Source organism: Ictalurus punctatus, chromosome 20 (assembly GCF_001660625.3).
Source record: "Ictalurus punctatus breed USDA103 chromosome 20, Coco_2.0, whole genome shotgun sequence".
Classification (NCBI taxonomy): Eukaryota; Metazoa; Chordata; class Actinopteri; order Siluriformes; family Ictaluridae; genus Ictalurus; species Ictalurus punctatus.
The window spans coordinates 14,157,299-14,170,600 of NC_030435.2; the positions used below are offsets into that span (position 1 = coordinate 14,157,299).

Below are 13,302 nucleotides of genomic sequence, written 5' to 3' on the forward strand. Positions count from 1 at the left end.
AATAAAGGTCAAAGTTAAAAAAATAAAATTGATTGTGGATTTTAGGTTCAAAAACAATTAAAATAACAACTTGTGGAATTATTTAAAACTGTTATTTCATAATTGCTCACATAGAGGGCTAATAATAAATTTACATTGAGTAGAGTAGAAGATTGATGTCATGATTTACTGTGCTCACTTCTTCATTGTATAGAATTATGGTGAACTAAATGGGGGGAGAGGGTCCTACATATGTTAAAGAGGTGATTAGTATAATCACAGATTTACCCACCACAATGTCCCCGCTGTACTCCAATCCTGTCAAATACAGTTTCTTCCATTCCCGGGCTTTGTGGAAGTTCAAAAATAATCTGTAGGCAAGAACAAACATTTTAAAAAGTATATATTATTTACATTATAACGCTGTGACTAGGCTTAATGCTTATCAAAATCATTAAGTCATGATTTTGTATTTTTGCCCTAAAAATAATAAACAGAATAAACCTTTTAGAAATTCTGTCATTTCATAAAGCTAGCAAATAACTTAAAATGATCTTTGCAAGTGAGGGTAAAAAAAAAAGTAATTTATTGTACCTTCACAGGAATCTCTGAGTAACTCAGTGGAATGAGCACCTGCTTCCAGGTGTAGCCATCGGTGTGCAGAGAGCTCCAGATTTGTGTTTGGAGATCATCATCACTTATCAGGACTCGCAGTTCTGAGCTTTCATGCCCTGGTTTATAATACCAAAATTCAAGACACGAGTCTCCAGACAGATACAGAACCTCACTCTTTAGCCAAGTTACAGGGCTCACTGGATCTCTTGAGAGGTAGAATTGCTCTGAGGTGTACAGGGCAGTGAACAGAGTGAACAGTGTTTGTTAGATAAGTATAATGATTTTGGTGTTTCTGTCAAATATTTGAGCATTTGCTGAAGTACCACTGTTTTATTTTATCATTTTCTATTTGGATAAAATTAAACAGATGGCTAAACAATTAATTTGGTATTGAATTATAAAGTATTCAAAATATTTTGTATTTGCTTTACATCTTGAATTTAACAAAAACAAATTTATTTATTTTTTAATATTGAACCTCACCATGATGCCACAGTATTTGTAGTATTAGTGAGTAACAATAGCATGTTCAAGGACATAGCATTCAATAACACATAGCACCATAATTATTATATTATACTGCATTACGATGGGGTCAGAGTCAGGCTGAACAATTACCATGTGGTATTGTGTATAAGCTAATCATTGATGAGAGGTGACTGAAACCAAAAGATATTATACAATGAAGTAACTCCAATTATTCACTGTATAACAAAAATGTAAATGTAAATCATGTAATTAATGCTTCAGATGTCTTTGATGCAATCCATCTCACTTTAATACATTTAATTGATATGTAATTAAAAGCTATGAAAAAAGATTAGTTACACTGCTTTGAATAAGTATCCCCCCATTGGATTTTTCCATATTTTATAGGCTTACAAACTTTAATTGAAATGGACAAAATTGGGATTTTTCCATTTGATTTACGCAACCTTGGAAGGAGAGTAAACATTGCTCACTCTATTTGGCAATATTGCACAAGCTCTGTAACCATATGAACAGCAAATTTCTTTCATCTTGCCACAGATTTTCAATTGGATTGAGGTCTGGGCTGGGTCAGTCCATCTCAAGTGGTCCAATAATTGTAAAGTTGGTTGCTTGACCATATAAAAATTTTCAATTTTTTTTTGAGTAATTATCTCTATTTATTGGCATTGCAAAGCCACTTTTTTAATGTTACTTAGTTTTACCACAATGGTCATCTTGGTGGCACACAACAAATTTTGGTTATACAGTTGATTACCGAAACCTCAATATCTCTGCTCAGGATGGTCCTAGCTCCTTGGAACAAAAATTGGTCTCTAGAGCTCATTACAAGGTACATGGACCTTGGTACATACATATTACAAGGTACATAAACATTTACCACATTCTTGTTCCTTAGATGTAACTTAAGTCCTAATATAATGCTCAATATAGCTCACAGTTGCACTTTTAGGGTCAATTTATAATGGGAAGGGTTCAAGTCTCAGTCCTACAGTAGGCAAGTATAGTGTGAATGCAGAACATTTAACGTTTGAGACTTCTCCTTTTCATGAGGGCAAGAATGTGCAATTTTATAAAATTCCACTCAAGATCTCTGGTGGGGGACCAGATAGAAACCTGATATTTTCACAGAAATAAGTCCCTTAAAGTAGTATCCTGCTGTAAAAACAAACAAACAAACAAACAAACAAACAAACAAACAAACAAAAAACAACCAGTTTGAGATTCCATTCCTTACAGAGCTAGGGCTAGTAGAAATCTGTGGAAAAGCTTACTTTATTCATGCATATGTTTATTATTGAAATTCACTAGCTTATTCTTGTCAATAAGGTATAAAATATTATTACAATTAATATTGACAACAATGAAGTTTGCTCTATGACAGGGTTCTTTAAATTTGCAAAGTTTCGCCCCAACCTCCAAACTCACCTGCCTGTCTTTGCAATCCTGAAGACCTTGGTTAGCTTGCTCAGGTATGTTTGATTAGGGTTGGAGCTAAACTCTGCAGGACAGTGGACCTCGAGGGCCAGATTTGAGGAACCCTGATCTATCATGCTGATACAGGTGTACAATTGCTATGCATGAATAGATTTTATCCAAATATGGAATTACAGTGTTCAGTTTGGTGTTTTACAAATGAACAGTATCATAAACAGAGCTATTGTGTTGTTTCTCCTGTGATAAAAGCAGCAGGACTATTGTAGTCCTTACTCTACTCCATGAATGTTTCTTTTTCAATCACACTTTTTTGTGGAACTGTGAGCAATCTTGAGCATTTCATAGGATTTAAGTTCCGTAAACAACTTCCATAAACAACTGTATAACCGCAATCTGTTGTGTGCCATGACACAAAGATGGGCATCATGGTTAAACCAAGTAAAAAAAGGTGGTTTTGCAGTACAAATATATAGAAGTAATCACTTAAAAACAAGAAAAAAAAGAGAAAATTAAAAATGGTCACTCAACCTGTATTGGACCACTTGAAATGGAATGACCCAACTTTGGCTAGGCCATTCTACCACATTAAGGTTCTTGGTTTTGAACCACACCAGTGCAACTGTGGCAAAATGCTTGTCAACACATAGGGTGTAACACAATGCTATCTGCCGTCGTCTAAACTTTTTTTTTATTTTTACAACTATGCCTCTGGAAACACAAGAAAACCCAGGGCTGCTGATAAAGAAACAATTTTTCATTAAAAAAAATAATAAAATAAAATAAAATAAATTGCAGCATATTATTCAAGTCTTGAACTTCTACAGTTCCTCAACTACATCATTCAAGTTCATAACTGAGCACATAATTGGCTTCTGTCAGCTACCTTTAAGGACCTGATCATTACCATCATGGCCCATTCAGACGGTGCAAACCTCATGTAATACAAGGGAGAAGTCCTTTCAGATGTGGGAGTTATTATTCTCTCATTGAAGCTTCTGTCATGCTCCTAGGCAACACAGAAAGCTCTCCTGGGTTTACCAGGTAAACTTGCTGACATGCAAAGTAAGTAAATAAGTAAGTAAAGCTTTATTTATTTAACACTTTTTAAAAAATTTTTATAAAGTGTTTTACAGAAGCATACAGTAGATACAGGAAAATAAAATCAGTAGTAAGAGATAAAATTAAATAAATAAAAGAAATACAAGGCTAAGCAAATGAAACAAAATATATAAAGTAATAAAAAATCAAGTATGGAAAATGAACTGGTTTGAGGAAAGGCCCCAGTGAACAAATGCACTTTGAAATACTTTTTAAAAGTGCTAATTGAATAAACTGCGTAGTTTGTCGGGGAGAAAGTACCACAGTTTAAGCTCATAGTGACTTAAGGGCTGACTCCCCACATTTCAGCTACATTTTGGGCAAAACCAGCAGGTTGCAGTTGGATGACCTAAGTGATCTAGCAGGAGTATATTTAGTGATCATATTACAAAGGTATGCAGGACCACCACCATGAAGACATTTGAAAATTAATAACAGGATTTTAAAATCAATTATGTTAGACACAGGTAGCCATTGAAGTGATTTAAGTGCTGGAGTGATATTGTTCTTTAGTCTAGTACACGTCTGTATTTCTGCAGCTGCATTCTGAACTCTTTGTAAGTGTTCAATGGCACTCTTTTGTAAGCCAACCAAAACAGTGTTGCAGTAGTTGATACTAGATGTAACAAGTGCATGTACAGTGCCCTTCTCTAATATTGGCTACCTTGGAAAATATGATTTGTTATTTATATATATATATATATATATATATATATATATATATATATATATATATATATATATATACCTGTGTTTTGTTTGCAGTTGTTTGATATCCATGAGAGCATTTTTTGTGAATTTTTTTCAACAAAAAATCAAAACGTTGAACAGATAAGACAATTTTTCATAGCCTTCTTTGCTCATATTTACCAAGGGTGCCAACTTTAGTGGAGGGCACTGTATGAGTTTCTCACTATCTGTGCGGGAGACAATATAATGTACTTTAGAGATGTTCCAAAGGTGATAATATGCTGTTTTACATTGCGACCACCACAGGTTCCCCAATGCCCACTCCTCCAGACCTCTTCACTATGCTTCCCATGTACCATGACCTGGATGAGTGTTTCAGCAAGGACCTGGTCCTTTCCTTACCACCTCATGTGCCTTGTGCTATTAACCTCCTCCCTGGTGCTGCCCTAACCTCTGGTCATTTGTAAAACCTGTCCCATCCTGAGAGAGAGGCCGGGAACAAATACATAACAGAGTCTCTTGCTGCCGGCATCATCCAACCTTCCTCCTCCCCCCAGGTGCCGGCTTTTTCTTTGTGGGCAAGAAAGGTAAGACCTTCCATCCTTGCGTTGATTACCAGGGTCTCAACAACATTACAGTGAAGAACAAGTACCTCCTGCCACTCCTCAGCTCTGCCTTCAGACTGACTCTTTACATTCCCAGTTCTTCCAGTGGTGTCACTGCTCCCGATTTGCCTGCAATCCTTGCTCCAATTGCAGCCTGTTCCCAGCCTTCCCATGGACCCATATTGCCTTAAACTTCATCACCAGTCTGACTAACTTGCCAATCAAAACCACCATCGTGACCACTGTAGATCGTTTTTTCCAAGGCAGTACACTTTATTGCTCTCCCCAAGCTCTCCACAGCCCGTGAGACTGCAGACCTTATGACTAATCATGTCTTCAGGCTACATGGTATCTTCCAGGACATTGTGTGAGACTGCAGACCCCAGTTAATTTCCTACTTATGGAAGGCTTTCTGTAATACTCTAGGGGCCACTGTGAGTCTCTCTTTTGGTTTTCATCCCCAGACTAATGGCCAAGCAAAGCGGGCTAATCAGGAGGTGGAAGCAGTACTATGATGTGTCGCCACCAACAACCCCTCCACCTGGAGCTCTCAGCTTGCCTGGATTAAGTATGCCCACAGTTCTCTGTCCACTACTGTCACTGGTATGTCCCCCTTTATGTGTTCCCTGGGTTATGAGCCTCCCCTTTTCCCCACCCAGGAGGGCGATATATAAAGGTCCACATCAGGCGCTACCGCAAGATATGGAAGGAGGCCCATTCTGCCCTCCTCTGCTCTGCTGACTGCAACCGGCACCTGGCCGACTGTCATCATACTCCCGCACCCAGCTACCAGCCAGGCTAAAAGGTATGGCTCTCATTGAAAGACATTCCTCGCAAAGACAGTTCCAAGAAACTCACCCCTCATTATCTAGGCCCATTTACCATAGAGAATGTCATTAATCCATCTGTGGTCAGACTCAAGCTCCCCAGATCCTGGCGCATCCACACATCCTTCCATGTGTCCCAACTTAAACCAGTTCATGACAGCTCTGTGCTTATCCTGTCTGTTTACACCGTGGGTCTCCTGCTTTGCACTCAGCTCTCACACCACACTGACCCGAGTTCGAGCGCCGGTTGTGACAAAACTCTAATCTGCTTGCTTTCAGCCCAGCATTTCCCTTCTCCTATGGGGCATCAGCTGTGCCCTTATCTCTTATGTGGCAGATCTGAGTTCGAATCCTGACCATGATTACTTCTTATCAAACTCCTTTCCCATTTTCACAGTTTCCACTACCCTTCAATAAATCCTATTTACTTTCAGTCCTGTGTCTGTGTTCTGCATTTGGGTCCCCTCTTGTCTGTGTTCAACATAACATTCTGTGCAATATTTCTGATAATCAGTACCTCTGTCTTATCTTTATTTAGCTACAGAAAGTTCTGTGACATCCTCAAGTTTATGCTCTCTATGCAGTTTACAAGTGTGATTATTGACTTGTTTGCATCTGGTGCAAGTTGCGTGTCATCTGCATACTGATGGAAGGAGATTCTATTGATTAATTACACCAGCTAATGGCAGTATATATAAGTTAAATAATAAAGGACCCGAAATTGAGCCTTGGGGAACACCACAAGATATTGCATTACATCTGGAAGTGTGTGTACCCAGTGCAACCCTACCACTTAAGTAGGATTTAAACCAATCTAGGACTAGGCCTGATAAGCCAACTTAGTTTTGCAGTCGGTCAAGCAGACTCCCATGGTCGACTGTGTCAAAGGCAGCACTGAGATCACCTGAGTCCTTATTTTGTTGCAGATCATTGAAAACTTTTAGAAGAGCAGTTTCTGTGCTATGGTTGGACAAGAAGCCAGACTGAAATGTCTCATTGAGATTACTGATGTTGAGATAGTTATTTAGCTGTAACTTTTTCAATTATTTTGCCAAGAAATGAAAGATTAGAGGTAGGTCTGTGGTTACTGAGCACAGAAGTCAGAAGAATCCAACTCACCACCAAGTGGTGTTCAGTTGGCAGCTCTGCCACGCTCCTTACCTGAGTTTCCAAACTATATCTGTGGCATATGCACAAATAACAGAGTTATACTTCCTGAGACTGAATAATTATGATTGCAAGGCCCTCATCCAGGGACTGGTCTGCATTCCACACATGTGGTGGGCTCACAAAATGGCTCCACATTGCCATTTCAGGGTGAGACGAACCGAGTTATTTGGGTGGCCGCAACAACATGAACTATATTCCTAATTTTCAAATATGAAATAACTATTCATAATATCGTAATAATTAATGATCTAATAATATAGTATATTCACACACAAGGAACAACATGTGTAATTTATAAACATTTGTTATACAGTGCATCTGGAAAGTATTCACAGCACTTCACTACATTACACCAAGGTTCCTCGTCTTACTTTGGGTCTCTAAAACAGAGCCACCAACAAACGGAGACAGTGGAGTCACTTTGCAAATTTTATGACGGGACTCTGTTCAGGCACAGAAAGTTATTGTTCATCCATATTTTTATCTCAGAAATACAGTCAGAAAGATAACAAGCATCAATGTTTTCACCAGATTTAGAGTGAATGTAGATTTGGGTATCGTCAGCATAAAAGTGATAATGGAGGCCAAGCAATCGTAGCAGATGCCCAAGTGGAAATAGTTAAATATTGAAGAGTAGAGGGCCTAGAACTGAACACTGAGGAACACCAGTGAGCACCGAGCAAGTGTCAGACCTAAAGCCACACATAGAAATAAACTGGGAACGGTCAGTAAAATAGGATTTAAACCAGTTTATAACTGTCCCGGACACACCAAACACACTTTCAAGGCAGGTAAGTAAAAGACCATGATCCACAGTATCGAAGGCGGCTCTAAGGTCAAGAAGAGTAAGAAGACAGGTAACTCCAGAATCAGAGGCCTTCAAAAAGTCATTGGTAACGTTGACCAACGCCATTTCAGTGCTGTGAAATTTACGAAAACCTGACTGAAGGGGTTCAAGGAGGTTATTGGTTGTAAGATGATTGCAGAGTTGAGAGGCAACAACACGTTCAAGTATTTTTGCCAAAAACGGAAGATTTGAGATTGGATGAAAATTGTTAAAATCATCCACAGAAACATTTTCTCTCTTTGGTACAAGTGTAACAGCAGCAGACATTAGTACTGCTGGAATGACCCCAGTCTCCAGTGATTCATTTATAATGCTGAGGATAGTAGGGCACCACACAGCGAAGCACGATTTGAATAAATTTGTAGGAATTGGATCCAGTAAGCAAATGGTAGATTTCATGCTGGATACCTCCCTTGTGAGAGCCTCAGAATTAAGCAGTGAGAAATGAGTGAAAGAAGCACCAGTGAACCCAGATGGACGAAGGAGTGAAGTGGCACAGTCAGGGTTAACAGAAATTTCTTTGCGAACATTGACAATCTTAGAATTAAAAAAACTGTCGAAACGAATCACAGAGCTGATGAGAAACAAGCAAAGTGGTAACAGCATTAACTTGAAGCAGTCTGTTTATGGTTTGGAACAAGTGTCTGGGATTATTTTGATTGTTTACAATAGTCTGAGAGAAGTAAGAGGATCTTGCAGTCTCCATTAGTGCACGATAATCCCCCAGAAGATCCTTCCACGCTTGATAGTAAACATTCAGTCCAGTTGGGTGCCATTTTCGCTCCATTTTCCGACATACAGCCTTTCTAGAGCGCAGATCGTCATTATACCAGGGAGCAGAGCGGGTGAATGTGACCCTTATGGCTTAAATTAATAAACCAAAAGAAACCAAAAGAAACCAAAAGAAACCAAAACAAACCAAACGGTAACAGGAGCGGCAGCAAAACATGCCAGCATACCATGTCACCGGAATCGGGACATGATGCCCTCATGGCTTGGGTTGTGCTCTGACATGCATTGTTAACTGTGGGACCTTATATAGACAGGTGTGTGCCTTTCCAAGTCATGTCTAATCAACTGAATTTACCACAAGTGGACTCCAATCAAGTTGTAGAAACATCTCAAGGATGATCAGTGGACACAGGATGCACCTGAGCTCAATTTTGAGTGTCATGGCAAAGGCTGTGAATATTTACAGTATCTCACAAAAGTGAGTACACTCCTCACATTTTTGTAAATATTTGATTATATCTTTGCATGAGACAACACTGAAGAAATGATACTTTGCTACAATGTAAAGTAGTGAGTGTACAGCTTGTGTAACAGTGTAAATTTGTTGTCCCCTCAAAATAACTCAACGCACAGCCATTAATGTCTAAACTGCTGGCAACAAAACAGAGAACACCCCTAAGTGAAAATGTCCAAATTGGGCCCAATTAGCCATTTTCTCTCCCTGGTATCATGTGACTTGTTAGTGTTACAAGGTCTCAGGTGTGAATGGGGAGCAGGTGTGTTAAATTTGGTGTCATCGCTCTCACACTCCCTCATACTGGTCACTGGAAGTTCAACATGGCACCTCATAGCAAAGAACTCTCTGAGGATCTGAAAAAAAGAACTGTTGCTCTACATAAAGATGGCCTAGTCTATAAGAAGATTTCCAAGACCCTGACACTGAGCTGCAGCATGATGGCCAAGACCATACAGCGTTTTAACAGGACAGGTTCCACTCAGAACAGGCCTCGCCATGGTCGACCAAAGAAGTTGAGTGCACTTGCTCAGCGTCATATCCAGAGGTTGTCTTTGAGAAATAGACATATGAGTGCTGCCAGCATTGCTGCAGAGGTTGAAGGGGTGGGGGGTCAGCCTGTCAGTGCTCAGACCATGCGCCGCACACTGCATCAAATTGGTCTGCATGGCTATCATCCCAGAAGGAAGTCTCTTCTAAAGATGATGCACAAGAAAGCCCGCAAACAGTTTGCTGAAGACAAGCAGACTAAGGACATGGATTACTGAAACCATGTCCTGTGGTCTGATGAGACCATTATAAACTTATTTGGTTCAGATGGTGTCAAGCGTGTGTGGCGGCAACCAGGTGAGGAGTACAAAGACAAGTGTGTCTTGCCTACAGTCAAGGATGGTGGTGGGAGTATCATGGTCAGTGGCTGCATGAGTGCTGCCGGCACTGGGGAGCTACAGTTCATTGAGGGAACCATGAATGCCAACATGTACTGTGACATGCTGAAGCAGAGCATGATCCCCTCCCTTCATAGACTGGGCCGCAGGGCAGTATTCCAGCATGATAACGACCCCAAACACACCTCCAAGACGACCACTGCCTTGCTAAAGAAGCTGAGGGTAAAGATGATGGGCTAAACCCTATTGAGCATCTGTGGGGCATCCTCAAACGGAAGGTGGAGGAGCACAAGGTCTCTAACATCCACCAGCTCCGTGATGTCATCATGGACCAGTGGCAACCTGTGAAGCTCTGGTGAACTCCATGCCCAAGAGGGTTAAGGAAGTGCTGGAAAATAATGGTGGCCACACAAAATATTGACACTTTGGGCCCAAGTTGGACATTTTCACTTAGGGGTGTACTCACTTTTGTTGCCAGCAGTTTAGACATTAATGGCTGTGTGTTGAGTTATTTTGAGGGGACAGCAAATTTACACTGTTACACAAACTGTACACTCACTACTTTACATTGTAGCAAAGTATCATTTCTTCAGTGTTGTCACATGAAAAGGTATAATCAAATATTTACAAAATTGTGAGGGGTGTACTCACTTTTGTGAGATACTGTATGTACATGTGCTTTTTTGTGTTTTATTTTTAAAAAAATTGCAAAGATTTCAAACAAACTTCTTTCACGTTGTCATTATGGGGTATTGTTTGTAGAGTTTTGAGGAAAATAATGAATTAAAATCCATTTTGGAATAAGGCTGTAACATAACAAAATGTGGAAAAAGTGAAGCACTGTGAATACTTTCTGGATGCACTGTAAATTATTACTATATACAGACTGACTAATCATATGTTCATCACTATTAAATGATAATACTGTATATACACATTAACAATGACATGAATTTAATTATAAACATGTAATTGTCAAATTCTGAATACCTAATCATTTGTTCATATCTATTAATGAAGTATTAATGAACGTTATTGTTATGTATTAACCAGATTCCAAATGCAACTGTCTAACCTCATTAAATTATATGAAATATTTGCTAAAATGTTAATATAATACAGTATGTCGTGATCTGCAAAGTGAGTATGGGAATATATAGCATTTTTCAAAGGTGTTTCTGCAATTTACCATGTCCTGCATGGTTTCTGATTAACCCCTGTACACTCCAGCCACAGAATGGAGACTGATCACTGTCAAAATCACACTTTGTAATATAATCTGAAACAAATGCAAGGAGTGGAGAAAAATATTAGGTATTGACTTTTTTTCCTTTTAAATAAATCACCAAGTCATCTATATAAGTTTATAAGACAGCAAACAAAAAGTATAAAGGTTAAATTCTAACCTGCATTTGGCCTCCAATCAGGAAGATTAATTGAAGGCTTACTGTGGAAATGTATTTTAATAATAAATAAAGAATAATAATAACAACAATAATAATATTAAATATTTCATAATAATTAATTATTATATTATATATATATATATATATATATATATATATATATATATATATATATATATATATATATATATATATATATATAAAAGAAACATACCTTAATGAAACTTCACTGATCATCACAAATATGCAGACTATTAATAGAAGGCAAATCCATGTATGTCTTGCCATTGTATCCCTTTTTGGAAGTTTACTGCTTAAGGTTCAGCAGTGGTAGTTGTAGTAGGTTTCTTCTGCTATTTTACTGTTGTGTTCGGTAGTCTTTCAAAGCACTGTATCCTGTTAACTGAGGGAGGAGTGTGTTGGGCAAGGCTTAAGAACCAAGGAGGATCTTGAAGGCATACTGACTGATGACATGGATTGGCCAATGTTTATAGTAAAAAAGGAATGGTCATATGAGTAATTGTTTCTCCTATCTGTTAACTCTTAATTGTTAACTCTTATCTGCTTGTCATGTGTTGTAATTCGGTTCACGTCTACACAGGAAAAAGGGTAGTTTATTACTCCTCTGGTAATGATTGTGTCCTAGTCCTTATCAGACTATGACCCATGCTTGTGCACTCAGGCTGATTTACATTGACTTATGTTTGCTCTGAATGTGCTGCTGCCAGTTATTGACATATTTTTTTTTCTGTGGCTTCACTGACATACAGTAAGGTCTATAAGTATTTGGACAGCAACACAATTGTTGTAATTTTGCCTCTGTACACCACCACGATGGATTTGAAATGAAGCAATCAAGATGTGATTGAAATTTAGACTTTCAGCTTTAATTCCAGGGGTTGAAAAAATATTGCATTAAGTGTTTATGATTTACAGCTGAATTTTTTTTTTTTTTTTTACATAATTCCTCCATTTTCACAGGCTCAAAAGTAATTAGACAAACAAACATAATTATAAATATAATGATTATTTTTAATACTTGGATGCAAATCCTTTGCAGTCAATGATGAATTCTGTAACTCATGCGCATTACCAAATGCTGAGTTTCTTCCCTTGTTTGTGGGTGTTTCTGCCTTCAGTTTTGTCTTCAGTAAGTGAAAAACACACTGAATTGATAATAATTTGTCTTATTGTGTGACTTACTAAAGAATGTCTTTTACAGCCTTAAAGGTTATACAACAATGCTAAAACACAGAACATAGTTTTTCTTATTTTGGAGATGTCAATAAAATTATAGAATGAGCTAAAGTAACATGATTTTTTAAAAAACATTTTGTCAACTTAATTTCATTGTGTTTAATAAACCTAATATATTTAAAACTGAAGTTTACTTAATTCATTTGTGTTAAAACTACGTGGATCATTTTTGTTGACATTTTGTTGCAAGGGACTGCATTAGAAGAGTAAATTTAGGGATAGGGATATAAATGTTATTTTGTGTTTTTCAGTAAAGAGATAGATATGTTAGTGTTTAATGTTCAGTTATATTGGACATTTGAAGGAGTTTCTGTAATGAATTTTGTGGTTATCATTTTGCTGAAGAGTGTCACACATCGTAGCAGAGATACGAAGCAGAGATAAGGTGGATGCAAGTGCAGGATAACAGTTGTTTATTTAAAGAGACAGGCAGGCAGACAAATCCAAAACGTGATCCAAAACGTAATTCATAAACAGGCAAGAGGTCAGGCGATTGGCAAACAGGTATACACGGGGCTAGGCAGGAATCTAGGTCGATAACCAAAACAAGAAACAAACTATGACGATGAACTGGAAGCGGATATCCAGCGCGAACTGACTATGACTATGACACGAACTACACTAACGCTAAACATTCACTTCTTATTACTTACTACTTAATCTTCCACGTTGTGTGCTGGGAAGCACGCGGTATATATGCGGACATGATTACCCTCGCAACTGCTAACAGCTGAGGATAATCCGGACAC

The 13,302-nt window shown here is 38.3% G+C and overlaps 1 protein-coding gene across 2 annotated transcripts in view; it reads right to left on the reverse strand.

Moving 5' to 3' along the window:
- Positions 1-11,727, reverse strand: part of wu:fb63a08 (MAM and LDL-receptor class A domain-containing protein 1) — a 59,031-nt gene extending 47,304 nt beyond the window's left edge. For both annotated transcript variants that reach the window (XM_053673665.1, XM_053673664.1), the window contains exons 1-5: positions 11,511-11,727; positions 11,297-11,337; positions 11,080-11,169; positions 574-818; positions 272-350 (exon numbers count right to left, since the gene is read on the reverse strand). In XM_053673665.1, the coding sequence (XP_053529640.1) occupies positions 272-350; positions 574-818; positions 11,080-11,169; positions 11,297-11,337; positions 11,511-11,584 (529 nt within the window). In that variant the 5' untranslated portion in view covers positions 11,585-11,727. The remainder of the gene's footprint in view (positions 1-271; positions 351-573; positions 819-11,079; positions 11,170-11,296; positions 11,338-11,510) is intronic.
- Between the last annotated feature and the right edge of the window lie 1,575 nt (positions 11,728-13,302).